Raw genomic sequence first — 15,195 nt, forward strand, 5'->3', positions numbered from 1 at the left:
AACGTTTCAGTAGTGTGTGTCGTTTGTTTGGTGGCTGTCAACACGGTGTGTAAACACCTGCACGGAACAGAGCTTCGGAGACAGCACCGAGCAAATTCACGTTATTAAATTAATACGTGTGAATGGGAGGGCTTGTATGAGAGTTCCGCCGCTGACTGTGTGTCCCAGCAGGAAAGCGTCGAGGAGAAAGAGCCGCTCTCCTCTGCCGGTTTCATTGTGAGCAGGAACGGACGCAGCTAAGCGGTGCTCGTCGACGACCATGGCAGCGGCGACCGTTGTGGAGGCTGACCCGGCGCCGAGCGAAGGCGGCGCCGCTTTCTCCGGCGTCCAGAGCCACGGCTGGGACGAATCTCAGCTCCGAAAATACTCGTTCCCAACCAAGCCCATCCCCAGGCTTTCTCACACGGACCCCAGAGCGGAGATGCTAATAAACAACGAGGTAGACGCATGCTAAGTTTCGCTAGCCGGAACTTTTAACTGACCTTACTTGCCTTGTCAGTGCAAATATGATTCTCAGACATTTTCGTATCAGCAAACTGTACCATAAACCTGATTGTGATAGCAGCTCAAAGCTGTAGCTAAATTAGGTCAAAAACAGTCATTGGTGCACATTATCTTATCAATACATTACGCGGTATCCCGTTTGAAAGTGATGAATTGTGTTTAGGTTGATTTCTTAGAGAATTGTTTGTTGAATGGCTGTCGACCATTAAATTTAAATTAATAATCAATAAATTTTCAGTTTGACTAATATTTAAGGAAAATAAATGAATCAAACATTTGCATTTCTTATATTATACTATTTCTATGAACGCTGTTTTTGCGTTGTGGTCAATGCAATACATTTAAGGACAATATAAGAAAAGATAAGATAAACTTTATTGATCCCTCACCGGGGAAATTCACATGTTACAGCAGCTGGATATAGATAAGACAGGAAGAAGCACAATTATATAAGTACGACATGGTAAAAAAGATAAAGATATAATAAAAAAGGGAGAGACAATATACCAGGCATTATGAAATATGTACGTTACGAAATAGTGAAATTTATATATGGATAAGTGGGGTTGTGGTGAGGTTATGGCCATTTTCTGAAATTTTGTAAACTGTGCATAATCAGGTAGTTTTAGCTTTATAAATCTGAAACAGTGACAATAAAGTTCAGTTTTCTGCAGCAACCCCACTATATGTTTATGCTAAAGTGTGACTTTGCTTTCCATCAGTATGCATTTTATAGCTTTGGAAAAGCTGACATAAACAGCACTGCCTTTAAGGAGTCAAATGCAAGGGTAATCCAAGTAGTGAGTGGTTTTCCTTTGTGGTCTGACACAAATGAGGCTTGCACATAAATACAACATGCTAGAAAGCTAATAACAAAGCAGTCAGCATCAGTGTTTCTGCTATCTCTGTGCTGTCTAATGTGGATTTCCTCTTGCCTTCTCAATGAATGTGAGATGAAACTATAGGTTTATGTCTAAGCACGACTAACCACAATTGAATGCTGTTTCTCATGTGCGGATAGTCTGGTCGAGACCGAAATAACCTCTGTGTGGGTGACTTAAGTACAACTCAGACTGGTGTTTTTCTTTGCCAGTAAAAACCTTCCTTTACAGATGAGCAGGCTTTCATTAGCAATTACCATTCTCACTTGGGGAGACAAACCTCATTCTATTTCTCATTGTTTTTGGTGTCTGTTTTAGCTGCAACATTTCCCAGCAGGCCTGTCTACCTGTTAAGCATAGACAACAAGCAGGCTTCATTTGAATTTCCTGATAGGGCAATGACTGATCATTTTGTGTATCCGCCATATAAGTGGATGACTGTGCTTGTGTTTACTTTTCAAAAGAACCAACTCCCATTTCAGCCCTCCCTAGACAACAGTTTCATTTGTTCAGAGGAATATGACAATTCATTTGGTCCTAAAGTGCACTATTTTTAATTATGGAGGACCCTGACACATTTCGTTATGTTGGGTGAGCTGAGCTTTTCTCCTACATGTTGTCAATATTAAGTGTGTACAGGAATAGAATTTAGTCATCTTCAGTATTTCTCAAAATGAACCAGTTTCCCGTTTTCTGCTCTGCTTTTCTTTGCACACTAACCAAGACCATTTTCAGCTCTTGAGAAATGTTTTCCAAGAATAGTAACAACAGTCTTGTTAAAGGAACTCCGGCGCTTTCACTTCATTTTGATGGCCTTCAAATAATGACACAAGTGAAGTGAAAACTCCCTCAATTCCTGCTGCTATACACTGAACTGGAGCTTTTTACACTGGGAAACAAGTGTGAAAAACATTAAGAGCAAAATCTTTATGTACAATTTTAAAATTCTTAGGTTGTCCAAGAAGTCATAATGATGAGGAATATGCAGGGAAAGTAGGTTAGGAGGGCAAGACAATCAATCAGAGGTAACAGAAGACTAACTTTGATATAGTAGATGATTAATATTTTATTAAACGCCAAGTTGAAAGGTATAAACTGTTGCATTTATGTCTCATGTATTCTTTTATTGACTGAAGTAGGAGTGGTTGGATATTTATAACCTGAAACAGGTTAAGACTAAATGTTATTAGTTTGGCATGCGGAAACTGGAGAGGTCAGCTGCTGCTGTAGCAAACCGTGAATGAACGTGTGAATAAAAACATAAAATTTATGGTGATGTTATGCATATCATGGCTCACGAAATTAGTGACCTCTTCTGCTTCCATTAGAGTCTCAGTAGAGCAGCACTGGTGTCCAAATCTTCATCTACTGTCTCCTTATTAGACAATTCTAACATCCATTTAAAAGAAATTGTGAGGATATGTGCATGTTCCAGCGATCTTGCAAGTAGAACCCAAGCATATTTAAGAAGTTAAGATGCATTTCTTTTATCGGCCAAAGCGACGCACGCAGAGCGCAGGCGTGAAAACCAAACGGAGCGGCGCGCGACATGTGGCCCGTCGCTTATTTACTGCAAATAAACAAAGTTAAGCACACTTCAACACCCGAATCGCTGCATTTATAAACACACTGCAGTTAATTTTTCAGCTTGTGCGTTTACAAGCATCGTTTTAAGTCCACGCGGCTGCGAAAGTGAAATCGGTGCGGTGCGAGGCAGGCGGGCGGCGGGAGCGCGCTCAGCGGTCTACGTTCAGTTAGTCACGTAGCCCTCGGAGCTGAGCGTGTCTGCTGCACACATGCATAGATTACACAGAGGTGCTGCAACTGATACTCATGCATCGACGGTCACTGTTCATGCAACGAGCCTTTAATTTAAAAACGTGAAAAGGCCACTTTAAAGCCCATTTTTGCAAGTATATTTAACCTATTTTTATAAATCACTTTCATGGTGATAAATGTTTCAGTACAGTAGAAATGAAACCATTAATTGCACATTTATGCTGCCCCCCCCCCCCCACACATCTATTCACCAAATAATCCTAATAAAATTATGAGCTAATACATTAGTAATTCTAAAATAAATAAATAAATCACAGAACACTTTATAATTGATAATCCAGTATATAATTTTAATTATATACTGGATTATAATTATAATTTTAACTGGATCAGAGTAATTATTGCTGAATGCTTAGCGAGATCTAGCTTATATTCACAGGTGTATAAGCACATTTAAATGAATTAACCAAATATAAATTATTGTATTGAATTGTTCTCTGTTTGTTTACAGGAGCCGGTGGTTTTAACAGACACGAACCTTGTATATCCAGCTCTCAAATGGGACATCGCGTACCTCCAGGAGAACATTGGAAATGGAGACTTCTCGGTTTACATCGCAGAAAAGCACAAATTCCTCTACTACGATGAGAAAAAAATGTCCAACTTTGAGAACTTTGTCCCCAAGTCTCAACGAATGGAAATGAAATTCTCCGAATTTGTGGATAAAATGCATGAAACGGAGGAAATGAAAGGAGAAGAAAGGTAGAATATGAAGATATTTTAGTTGGAAATCTGCACTGCTGCGTAGGAATGTGATGAAAGCCATGTTTGGGTTAACCTTGTCTGGGATGATACTTCGTCTAAACAAATTTCACTGTTTAAAACTGAAAGTGTGAGAATCAAGATGTGATTGTTTTGCATATGTGTTTGACATTGAAGGATGTTTTCTCAGCAAAGGAAAGTTGAGCAAATGACTAAGCGTTTATGCATGAGATTGAGGGGAGCAGCATATTCTTGTGACCTGACTTGGCCTGGCGGCACACACCCAGATCGCTTACTAAAGAGAACTGACTGTTGGACTCGCTGACACTCACATTGGCTGTTATCTGTTTTAATGTACACTGTCCACCCACCTCTATGTCATATTGCTCTTCACAATCTAAAGGAGATATAGTCAGCTGAAATAGAAGCACATTGTAAACAAGCAGAAATCCTCCGCACACAGTTTTTGAACATGAGCTGCATTGTGACTTGTTTAAAGTGGCTCACATGCTTGTCATTTGTCTTTTCTCATGAATTCCAAGAGTATATCTGCAGCAGACCCTGAATGACACAGTAGGAAAGAAGATAGTTGTTGACTTTCTTGGTTTCAACTGGAACTGGATCAACAAGCAGCAAGCCAAGAGGAACTGGGGACAGCTGACATCCAACCTGCTGCTCATAGGCATGGAGGGTAAGCTTCCGCCAGTTAGCCATCCACTGCAGAAGGAAGGCAATCTCTGCTGTAAAAAAAAAGTGTTTTATCTGACCTCACCTCTTGTTTTACATGTTACAGTTTCTAATCATTCTCTCCCACCGTAGGCAACGTTACGCCAGCGCATTACGACGAGCAGCAGAACTTCTTTGCACAGATCAAAGGCCATAAGAGATGCATTCTTTTCCCTCCAGACCAGTTTGAATGTCTCTATCCATATCCTGTCCATCATCCATGTGACAGACAGAGCCAAGTAAGTTGAAGATATGTTGAAGTACTTCTCGTTTTCATGACATAATTACTCAAAGACATTGATATAAAGATGTAGAAAGGCTGTGTTAAGATCATTTAAGAAGATATGGAGCAGTGTTTGAACATAAATTGCATTTTACAAATGTCAGAAGTGTCTTTTACATGCAATAAAGAAGCATGGACAAGAATGCAATTGATGTCTATTTTTCTTTCCTAGGTGGATTTTGATAACCCTGACTATGAGAAGTTTCCCAATTTTAAAAATGTTGTTGGCTATGAGGCTGTAGTGGGCCCTGGAGATGTGCTATACATCCCCATGTATTGGTAAGAAGTACTTCTTTGTGGCTTTTCTGTAGAAATTCTGCATACAGGCATCATTTACTTCATGAAGCTTGTGCTAGCTCATATGCTTTCTGAATTTCACAGCTCACCAAGCTGTTAGAGAATCCTCCTTCAGTCATTTTGCTCACTTTGTCTTATTCATTGGCTCTGAATAAGTCGACATTTGTGCCATCAAAGTATCCGAAGTGCAGCTGCAATTGTTAGTAATGAAGTTGATGTGTTTACGCACAAATCTACAATGCAGGGCTGTGGCGGTTATCTTAGAAACAGGTCTTAACTGGTAAGAAGAAAAATACAAGTACTAAAAGCTGGTACAGGTTGATTCATAGTGCTTTCCTTGTTGGGCATCAAACTTCACAAACTTTATGTGAATAATTAACAATTCTTTGCACAAGTTTTAAGTTCTAGAAATGCCACTTGACTTTAAAGTATCACTTGTTTGTTGGAGAGCTGACATGTGGTACATTTGTCTTTATTGCATAAACCTGCACATTCAATAACTATTTCCAAGTGAAGAGGAAGTACATAGAATAATGTCTCTGTGTTCATTGTTGTTCAAGAAGAAATGTACTTGTACATGAGCTCAAAGATCAAGCCTAGTCGGACTAGCAGACGTCACTTCACAGATGTATTCTGCATTTATTCTTTACAGTGTTCATGTGCATGTATCACCCCAAAGAATTAATATAAAGCAGTAGAACCTCCTTAAGCCTTTAATAAAATCCCCTGTAGATGTGCACATGGAGAACTGCATACTTCAGACATGTAGGTCAATGTTATAAATGTGTCAATGTGTAAATTTGTCCAGATGCAGCCCAGAATTTGCTAAAATGTATGTCTCGTACACTTTCATGTATTTGGAAAGTGTAACAAAAGCCTTAAACCACTCCCTCTTTCTTACTCAGTACATGTCTGATATCAGAATTAATTACAATCAGAATATCTAATCCCTAATCATCAAACTTTGTCCTGCCACATTTTATTTTCACCTGCTTACTCTGCCTGTAGTTTCTTAAAACAATGTTTATTAACATGATGTTGATACTAAAAAATAGGTAGTTTGATGGCAATTTGTACAGAAAACTCCTCTCTGACAGCCAGTTTGATGAATTTTGATATTTATATTTTTGTTCCTTCTTCAGGTGGCATCACATTGAATCACTGTTGAATGGTGGAGTGACGATCACTGTAAACTTCTGGTACAAAGTATGAAAATTAAACTCACGACGACCGTTATGTTAATCTTTGTGCTATCTTTACCAGTGCACTTCCTAATGATTTCTCTCATATTTGACTGTCTTGCTCAGGGCGCCCCCACACCAAAGAGGATAGAATATCCTCTGCGAGCTCATCAGAAGGTGGCCATCATGAGAAATATTGAGAAGATGCTGGGAGAAGCACTTGGAGATCCACATGAAGTAAAAGCTTTTTATTTTTACACTGCCTTTCCTTTTATCAGTGTACTGATTGCATAAGTCACGCATGAATGTCACACTGCCCATTTCTAGAACATCAAATCAGATCCACATTTAGGTCACCTGTTACATGAAATCCCCAGGGCATGCCGACCCTTCCAGCAACCCAATTAACGCGAATATTTATGGCTTACCTGATTTAGTTCAAAGGAGAGATATATATGCAGTTTAGGACAGTGAGTAAAACAGTGTATCATGTCTGACTCTATGAAGTAGCTACTTCTAAACAACAATCTGTTCTGTTTTTCTTTAGGTCGGACCTTTACTGAAAACAATGATCAAGGGGCGATATGACCAGGATCTCAGTTAGAGGCCCGCCGTTACAACTGTTAACTAGACAGCTTCAGGAACTGTATGCATGTGAAAGTGACACTGCTGGTGAGTTTAACTCGCAGTCTGTCTTTGGAGCTACGTAACACTGCATGGCAATAAGCAGCCATCTTGAAACCGTTCTGCTTCAGTCGTCTCCGAGTGCCATCGTCATTGCAAACAAACAATTACAGAAAAATCCTCCAACTAACTCATGGGAATTCAACCTACTTGAAGACGTTTTTCTTTTGTCCTTGAAGACGAAGCCTAATTGGACCCAAATGTACATGTATTTATATCAATCAGTATTCTCCTAACAATCCAGTCCAGCTAATGAGTATTAGCTTTAATCGGGAATTGTTTGAGATTGGTACCTTTGGAGCAACCTCAATATTTTGACCACTAATGGATGGATCAAAGGGTATTATATATTTTTATATACAGTAAACATCAGTTAAATAGTGGACATTTCTCATGGATTAACTCATTTGTGGCTTGATTAGTAATATTGTCATGAGCATATTCTTCATCTTTATGACAAAGACAGCTATGCTACTGAGTGATTTGAAAATATTTATCTATATTATCTCCACTAGTGACGTGGCTTAGGGCAGTGATCGGCAAGATTTTTGGTTCAACATAGGCAGCATAGGCACATGCATTAAAAACACAGAAGTACAGTAATTAAAAACTGATGAAATATGATTAAAATGTATGGCTATGATAGAAGAGCACTCACATTTTCAGTTGAAGGAATATGTGACCTCTATAAGCTAAGTTTTTTTTTTAAAAAGTGTGTGAGTGTTTGCCTTTTGTTTTTATAAATGCTCTTGCTTGTTTGATTTTTATTTCAAGGACTTTATTTGATGTGTTATTCTGCATATTAGAAACGGATGAGGGAGTGCCGACATTACGTTACACAATGTCATTTTGGTTGCAAATAGTTAATTTTAAGAATCAAAAGAAAATACAGGAAGCTACTGTGCTTTGGGGAAATTTCTGTGTAATATAAAAATAGTAACAACAACAGTGAGAATAAAAGGGGTTTAATTGTGTAAGTAAATTGCATAAATGATAGATTTATGTTAAAATGCTATTAGCTAACTGCACTAGCAGATCTACAGTATAGCCATTGCAATGCAATATATGGCGCCATCTAGTGGTCAGGTTTGCAAATGTATGATAAGCTTGACGTATTACCTGATCTACACTGCAATGCAATAATTACTCTGCCAAGGAACGTGGTGGAGTTATGTGACGATCAGCATATGTTTGTTTATCTGTCTGTGCACAACATTACTTAGAAATGGAATATCGAATTTGGATGAAATTTTCAGGGAACATCAGAAATGACACAAGGCCCACCTGATTACATTTTGGCAGAGATGTGGCTTATAGTCTGGATCCACCCATTTGTTAAAGATTTCTGTTTCATTTAGGGCTGGACCCAAATATCTGATTATTCGGTTGTTGTGGTGGTATCCGAATATTAATTTTGAGACCTGAATACTTGGATCCCTTTCCTCCCACTGTATCTTGAAAATGTGCTTCACCTCTACCCCTGGCCGACGAACCGAACGTTCGTCATTAATTGGGCCTGAATATCCAGAGCCCAGAAATTGCTATTTGAACCAGCCCCAGCATCATTGCGAGATATGGCGTCACTTTTACTTTGACAACAAGCCACCTGACGATCACGACTGCAATCCTGCTATAAATCCAACGCTGCACACTGATCCGTCAGAAATCATACAACAACTGAGCAGCCTTGACGCTCTCTTGAATGCTTTACTTGTTCAGTATGTTACAGTAAATGCAGCAGATCTGAGATACAATGATGATGCAGTGTGTACTAAAAGCCGAATTCCTGTAGATTAACAATCATCTGAAATCCAATTATTGTTACATTGTCACGGACATGTTTTAAAGACCTCAAAGTGAAAGCAACTTGAAAGATAGCTGTGCAAGTTTAAAGTGCTTGAATCACTATAAAGATTAACAGAATAAAAAGGGGATAATTTCATATACTGTGCTGTATGTGCCAAACCAACACACAAACCAGTAGATGAGTATCTTCAAGATTAGAGCATTTTTGCATGTGAAATTGGATGGACCAGCAAATAGTGAACTTTAAAAGTTTTTAGGAGTTTTGTCTGATTAAGGTTCAACCTTTAAACTGCTGATTATGTGCATATGTATTTAATATAAATTGCACAATGATCAAATAATGACTGCTAATTCCTCTTTAAAAAATAATTTACCAGACAAAAGACTGATATTTCATCTTCTTCTACTGATAAGTTAATCGTTTACGTCATGTGCCTTGCCATACATTGGCATGGCATTAATCGTCGCAGGAGCTTGATTTTTAATTTTTCTATTTTATGATAAAAAACGGTTGTTTTCACTCTGGCATTAAACAGCTTTAATGGTGAGAATGACAACAGTTCATAGAGATAGAGGCATGTTTTTATTGATGGGTGCCTGTTTTTTGTGTTTCAACATGTTGTCTCCTTGTTTCTCTGATTAAAGTTTGTTTTAAAAGTTCTAAACTGCAGAATTGTGAATGATTGCTGAAAAGCTTTCACGCAAAATACTCTACTTGAAACTTTTAAATGAGTACTTTAAGAAGAGTAAATAAACACACACACACAATGTGACTTGTAGTCTACAAAAATTAGTATTTATTTACTATAAATTGTGCGTCAGCAGTTTCTCAAAGCGAGGGGTTAAAACTCAGTTGTGACTAAACATCTTCAGGAAATCCACTCCATGCTCTACTGTACCACCATCGTTTACTAATTAAAGATAACATTGCTGCTGATAATGACAACTAGCAGTAACAATGCATCTTTTCAACACTCAATTGTGTTACACTACACTCAGCAAAAACAATATTATACTACCAGTTTAAAACAATTGCTTATAGTTGCTCCTAACGGATGCAGAGAGGAACACAAACAACAATATATCGGAGTAAAGGAAAACTCTCACCAATCCATTTATCCTAATATACAACTAACAGGAAATAAGAATCCAATCATAATCAAAAGTTCCACAACCAACAATTACAAGCGAAGCAAAGTTCACAGAACACAAATGAGATGAGAGGAGCCGTGACACAGAACCACTCTGGTAATATGTAAACAGACCCTGAAAGAACACAGCCTTCTGCTTTCACAAATACATAAATTGGAGACTTTGCAAATCTAAACATCTATATCAAAAATAAAGATACTACTGTTGGAATGAACTTTAACATGAAGTCCTCCAGCAGCATATTTCACTCAACGTTATTTATTTTTTCTTTTTGAGAGGGGCAACCACAGTCCTCCACTTAATTATGTCTGAAATTACAGTGCTGCAAAAGTTGGTACACCTTTGGGAAAATGAATTATATGTACTGTAAAATTAACAATTAATTCACCGATCATGACTGTTTTCTATTCCAGGTGAGTTTAAAAAAAAAAAAAAATATATATATATATATATATATATATATATATAAGATGTGAAAAGTAAGTGTACATCTGATTCTGCCAGAGCTTAGCTGAATCACTGATAAATATTTAATCTTAGGCTGCTGATGAGTCACATGTCATAAAGACAAGCTGTCAAATAGGACTTTCGGAGAATTTAAAGCCAAGGTTTTTCAATTATATACCAATGTTGTAGCTCAACAAATTGTTCCAAAACACAAGGCTTGAATAAATGTTTCACAGCACTGTAATCTTGCATGATGTAAAAATCTAACTATTAATGAAATAGGCTTCATTGAAATAACAACCGATCAGCCACAACATTAAAACCACCTAAAGGTGACACTGGGGACACCTTGTTACGATGGCACCTGTCAAGGAGTGGGATTTACCAGGCAGCAAGTGAACAGTTGTTGAAGTTGATGGGTTGGAAGCAGAAAAAAAAAAGTGCAAGCATAAAGATTTGATGAGGTTTAAATGTTTTGGCTAATCGGTGTATGTACATAAAAAAACAAAACAAAGCATCTGAGACTTGTAATTTCCAGAAGAAACTCTACAGCACCACTAGAACTTATTTACAGAAATGAATATAGATCCACTTGCAATGTCATATCATAATTATGAATCTATATTCTACTGGGTTAAAAAGAAAATACACCTTAGAAAAAACATAAGAAAACTGAAATGCAAAAAAAAAAAATACTGTCAGTGCAAGATCAGACCGGCTGAGATGGCCAAAAGTAGTTAGGTTAGGCTGTTACACCAACAAGAACACAAGTTACAACATCCTGACCAAAATATCACATAATTTCAAAAGCTCCTCACGTAAACGGTAACGCAATCCAAACACTGTAATTTAATGTTTTAACCAAGGCATATAATGGTTGTTCAAAATAAGCCACTGACACGCTAGCAAATGTCTTCCTTTATTTGGGAAAAAAATCTAACAAATCCGGCTAAATAAACGTAATAAATTAAAAACTGTGTAAACAATATTGTCATTCGCTGCTCTTACAGTGTTGCGCTCGTCATCAATGGAATCTGTACTTTCGCGCAGGCTTGAGGTTGACGTACGTCTTCTTCATGTCCTCCGTCTCGTTTTCTTCACGAGCTGATATCGCTCTCCCTTCGTGGTTACCACCTGGTTACTATGGTACCGAACTAGCTTCTTTGGAGCCTGCAACAAAATTTAAAAAAGAAGCACAACAGCAGCCACAAGTGTTACCGCATGAAACAGATTTGATGTGAAAATGTAGTGCAAGTAGAGTCTTACGTCTTTGGGGGCGACTGGCCGGTGTGTTTTGTTATCTTCCTCCCTGTCCACTAGCATGTACCTAATATGATGAAACATAGTCACAAACACTGAAATAAGTAAAGATAGTTCTGCTAATGACACGACTAGGGATCTTACTCACTTCTCAAGGATGCTCTCTTTAAGTTTCTGGTCTGCCAGCGAGGAAATACCCTTCCCGTGGTTTACCTGAAACAACAGGACACCATGCACATGAGGAAGGCTGAGGGGAAGCAAAGCATCAACATTTCTGTGTAGCAGAGACTCACATTTAGAGGAGTGGGGCTGAGTTGGACGTCGCCCTCTATGATGAGGCGCACAGCTTCCTCCATGTCTCCTTTGGCAATAGACAGGGCGCTGCGAGCCTCGGACAGACTGCACTTGGGAAACATCTCCAGCAGGTGCTGCTCCTGAGCCTCCCACTCAGACACTGGTGGCTGAACACACACACACAGATGCAACAATTTCTGAAGCAGGACTCACAAGGAGAAATAATCTGCAGAAAAGTGCTGAAGTGATACCTTGGCGGTGGCGCCGGCGCCCTCTGTCTGTGTTTTAAGGCACTGTGTTTCTCTTCCTGGTGGAGGCTCACTGGGCAGTGTGTTGAGTTTCAATGAGACCTCGTCTGTCCTTGCCTTAGGCACGCTATTTTCTTCATCAGCTAAAAAAGTAGCAAACAAATTAACATGAGCGCATGGTAGTGTAAATGTTAAGCTGATGATCGCCGTCTAAAATGAGTGGAACAATTCAGCAACACTATAAAACTCAAGATACCACACAGGTATTATTTAAAACAGCTTTTTCCATACATTTTGGCCTTCTCTTCACACGCGAACACTTGGGAGCTTTAGGGAACGTCCTTCCAGAGCGAAAATATTCAGGTAATTCTGTTAAAAGTGTTGATGTGTCCAGACAGAAAAAGAGTGTGTCCTATTATCTCCTTCATTTGTGCGAGGTAATTTTGCTCAGTGCTGAATGTGACCAAAATATTGCTGATGTTAACATTAGAGGAACTCTATATATGTTTACATAAATCCATGTTCTTTCGCTATACTAAGGAACAGAAGTGTCAGAATCACTTCACACATATTCCTCCCTTCCTTGAGGCGTCATTGTTGGCAGTCTCCCAGAACAGCTCATGATTATTTTTCAGGCTTCTACTGTCAAACACAGTTTTCATACTTGGCTTATATCACCACCTGTTTTTAGCATGGTCTCTAGACAGTATTTACATGTGCATAGAGATTCTTTTGACAAGAAAGGAGGAAAACCAAACCCCCGAACATGCATAGCAGGCCTACCACAATACTGTTAACATAAGAATTAATAAATGCACTACCTGAGGTCCGAGCAGTGGCTAGTTTCGAAGCCAGACTGAACATCATCTCACAGATTTTGACGCTGTAAAACAAAAACAGCCTTGTATTAACAATAAGTGGCAGATTACTGCAGTTGCCTGATCTTGCTTATTCCCAATCAGAGCAGAGAAAGTGTGACCTGCTGCTTACCTGTCAATCTCGGCAAAGCCAGGTATGTAAGCTTCTAGCATCTCTGCAAAGACCTCCACGTCAAAGTTCTCCTCAACACTCTGCTGGGAGCCAAGATCCTCCAGGACTCCAGTGATGTAAGACAGAAGAACATCATCCAGTGTGCTGCAATGAACCGTGAAAAGAAGTTGACTTCAAAACTGACGTGACTTTTTTTTTTTTCAAGATTGAAACAACTGCTTACCTGAGATCTGCATCAGGAATGTAAGTCTGAATGAACTCATGCAGCGCACTGTGGATGATTTTGTGGAGGTCCATTGCTTTGTCCTGTTTTGCAGCAGAGGAAACGCTCTGTTAAAGAGCTGGAGTTCAGCAGATGGTGAAGGAAGCCACAGTGAGCAGCAGCAGCGTCAACCCTTAAATAACCAAACCAAAGCCAACAGTTGTCGTCCATACACCAAGTATGACACACCCTCAGCTCTGACTTAAATGGCAACGTTACAAAACGATGTGTTATGAAAGCTGCAACTTAGCATTCTGGTAAGCATTGACTTGCACACACTTCCTACAATAACTTTACAGCAGGATTCACTTCAACAATGATGTCAAGTTAGCTGATAACTTGAGGAAACTGCTGAATGTCTTCACTAAGCAATATCAAAGCATCCTAATATATTTGTGTGGCTAATGCGGTCAAATAGATTAATGTGTTGCAGAAAAACGATATTTCTTGTGTTAGCTTTGCTGCCTAGCGTTAGCGTTGGCACTGCAGCTGCACGGACATTAGTTTCGAGCTAACGGTGAATTGTTAGCATGACGGCTAAGCTACCATAAGCTAAACAATACCATGTGCAGTTATCCACATTGTTTCACACACATAGATATCATATTTTCTCAACGCTCTCATTGTTCTTTCGCCTACAAGGTTAACCTTTGTCTAAATATCCTGCAGGAGGAACAGCAGCAGGACGTAGCACAACTGGCACTAGCTAAGTGCTAGCTAACAACAACTAGAAACGAGCTAACGTTTCAAACCGAACCAAGCTCTGTTATTTGCAACGGCAAGACTTTCAATGCAGTAAAACTCACTGTGACAGAAACTATGGATACATGAAGCTCAAGGTTTCCCCCAAATGTGTCTGAGGGAGGCTGGTCTTCGCAGTGCTTGTACAGGCTCCGTGATGCTTGTTAGCCCGCACGATTCAAAACATTAGCACGTCATTTCCCCTCAATGTAAACAGCCTGGTTAGAAGAAGCTGTTGTTTTTAAATCTGGGCTAAACCTTTTTGGAGTTATTATACAGGCGAATTGAACTGTTTGTTCTCCCCCTCTTCCTCCTCCTACTTATTATTTATTGTTTTACAAGAACAAAAGGTCTCTCGTTAATTAAGTAATTTACCAATATCTAACCAGAAAGTCCCATTGAGATTAGAGATCTCTTACAAGAGAGACCTCGCTAAGGTAGCAGGCATACAAAATTTCAAAGTTCTATAAAACACATACATGATACACAAAATGACCTCTTAAGAAAAACATTGACATTTCTCCTTCAGTGTATTCTTAATGACATTCTTAAATTCATTAATGGGTATGAATGTTTCTAGTTTAAGGCTTTTTGAAGATTATTCCATGACCATGGTGCATGACAGGAGAAGGCTGATTTTCCAAAGTCTTTTCATTACAACATTCAGACAAAATAACTTAAGTAAATTTTTAGTCTACCTTAACTGCTACATTTTTAAATGATCACATGTAAAATCACAGTCACATAGAAATCCACCCTCATCTGTTAAAGACAGAGATTCAACACTGAAGCTGAAACTTTTAATTGACTAATTGATGAGCTGATCAGCTATGATTTTAGTTATTTTTTCACCAAAAATACCCAAGATTGGTTCTTCCTGTGAGGATTTGTATTATTG

General features: G+C 38.8%; 2 protein-coding genes and 1 long non-coding RNA gene across 4 annotated transcripts in view; 2 read left to right on the forward strand and 1 right to left on the reverse strand.

Annotated features, from left to right (window-relative positions):
- hif1an (hypoxia inducible factor 1 subunit alpha inhibitor) lies at window positions 1-9,568 on the forward strand. Its single transcript, XM_022212457.2, has 8 exons — window positions 1-439; window positions 3,676-3,926; window positions 4,469-4,617; window positions 4,746-4,891; window positions 5,108-5,214; window positions 6,375-6,438; window positions 6,540-6,650; window positions 6,961-9,568. The coding sequence occupies exons 1-8, from the start codon at window positions 260-262 to the stop codon at window positions 7,015-7,017; spliced, it is 1,065 nt and encodes a 354-aa protein (XP_022068149.2). The 5' UTR covers window positions 1-259; the 3' UTR covers window positions 7,018-9,568.
- A 109-nt stretch (window positions 9,569-9,677) lies between these two features.
- On the reverse strand, window positions 9,678-14,507 carry cuedc2 (CUE domain containing 2). Of its 2 annotated transcripts, none has more exons than XM_022212412.2 (9): window positions 14,363-14,507; window positions 13,518-13,600; window positions 13,295-13,438; window positions 13,126-13,187; window positions 12,308-12,447; window positions 12,056-12,223; window positions 11,911-11,975; window positions 11,769-11,829; window positions 9,678-11,672 (listed from the first exon to the last, which is right to left on the reverse strand). In XM_022212412.2, the coding sequence occupies exons 2-9, from the start codon at window positions 13,589-13,591 to the stop codon at window positions 11,577-11,579; spliced, it is 810 nt and encodes a 269-aa protein (XP_022068104.2). In that variant the 5' UTR covers window positions 13,592-13,600; window positions 14,363-14,507; the 3' UTR covers window positions 9,678-11,576. The 2 variants fall into 2 exon arrangements, with proteins under 2 accessions (XP_022068104.2, XP_022068095.2); XM_022212403.2 differs by having other exon boundaries at window positions 13,518-13,689; window positions 14,363-14,506.
- Window positions 13,671-15,195, forward strand: part of LOC127537638 (uncharacterized) — a 161,426-nt gene continuing 159,901 nt past the window's right edge. The window contains exon 1 of the long non-coding RNA XR_007947419.1: window positions 13,671-13,813. This is a non-coding gene — a long non-coding RNA (uncharacterized LOC127537638). The remainder of the gene's footprint in view (window positions 13,814-15,195) is intronic.

Source organism: Acanthochromis polyacanthus, chromosome 15 (genome assembly GCF_021347895.1).
Source record: "Acanthochromis polyacanthus isolate Apoly-LR-REF ecotype Palm Island chromosome 15, KAUST_Apoly_ChrSc, whole genome shotgun sequence".
NCBI lineage: Eukaryota > Metazoa > Chordata > Actinopteri > Pomacentridae > Acanthochromis > Acanthochromis polyacanthus.

Bases quoted from the DNA above. Each gene is read 5' to 3' on its own strand.
- cuedc2 (XM_022212412.2), bottom strand. From the start codon at position 13,591: ATGGACCTCCACAAAATCATCCACAGTGCGCTGCATGAGTTCATTCAG. The intron at 13,188-13,294 runs GTAAGCAGCAGG...TTTGTTTTACAG, and splicing joins GGCTTTGCCGAGATTGACAG to CGTCAAAATCTGTGAGATGA. The intron at 11,830-11,910 runs GTGAGTAAGATC...TCATCATATTAG, and splicing joins AAAGAGAGCATCCTTGAGAA to GTACATGCTAGTGGACAGGG.
- hif1an (XM_022212457.2), top strand. From the start codon at position 260: ATGGCAGCGGCGACCGTTGTGGAGGCTGACCCGGCGCCGAGCGAAGGC. The intron at 4,892-5,107 runs GTAAGTTGAAGA...TTTCTTTCCTAG, and splicing joins CATGTGACAGACAGAGCCAA to GTGGATTTTGATAACCCTGA. The intron at 5,215-6,374 runs GTAAGAAGTACT...TTCCTTCTTCAG, and splicing joins CTATACATCCCCATGTATTG to GTGGCATCACATTGAATCAC.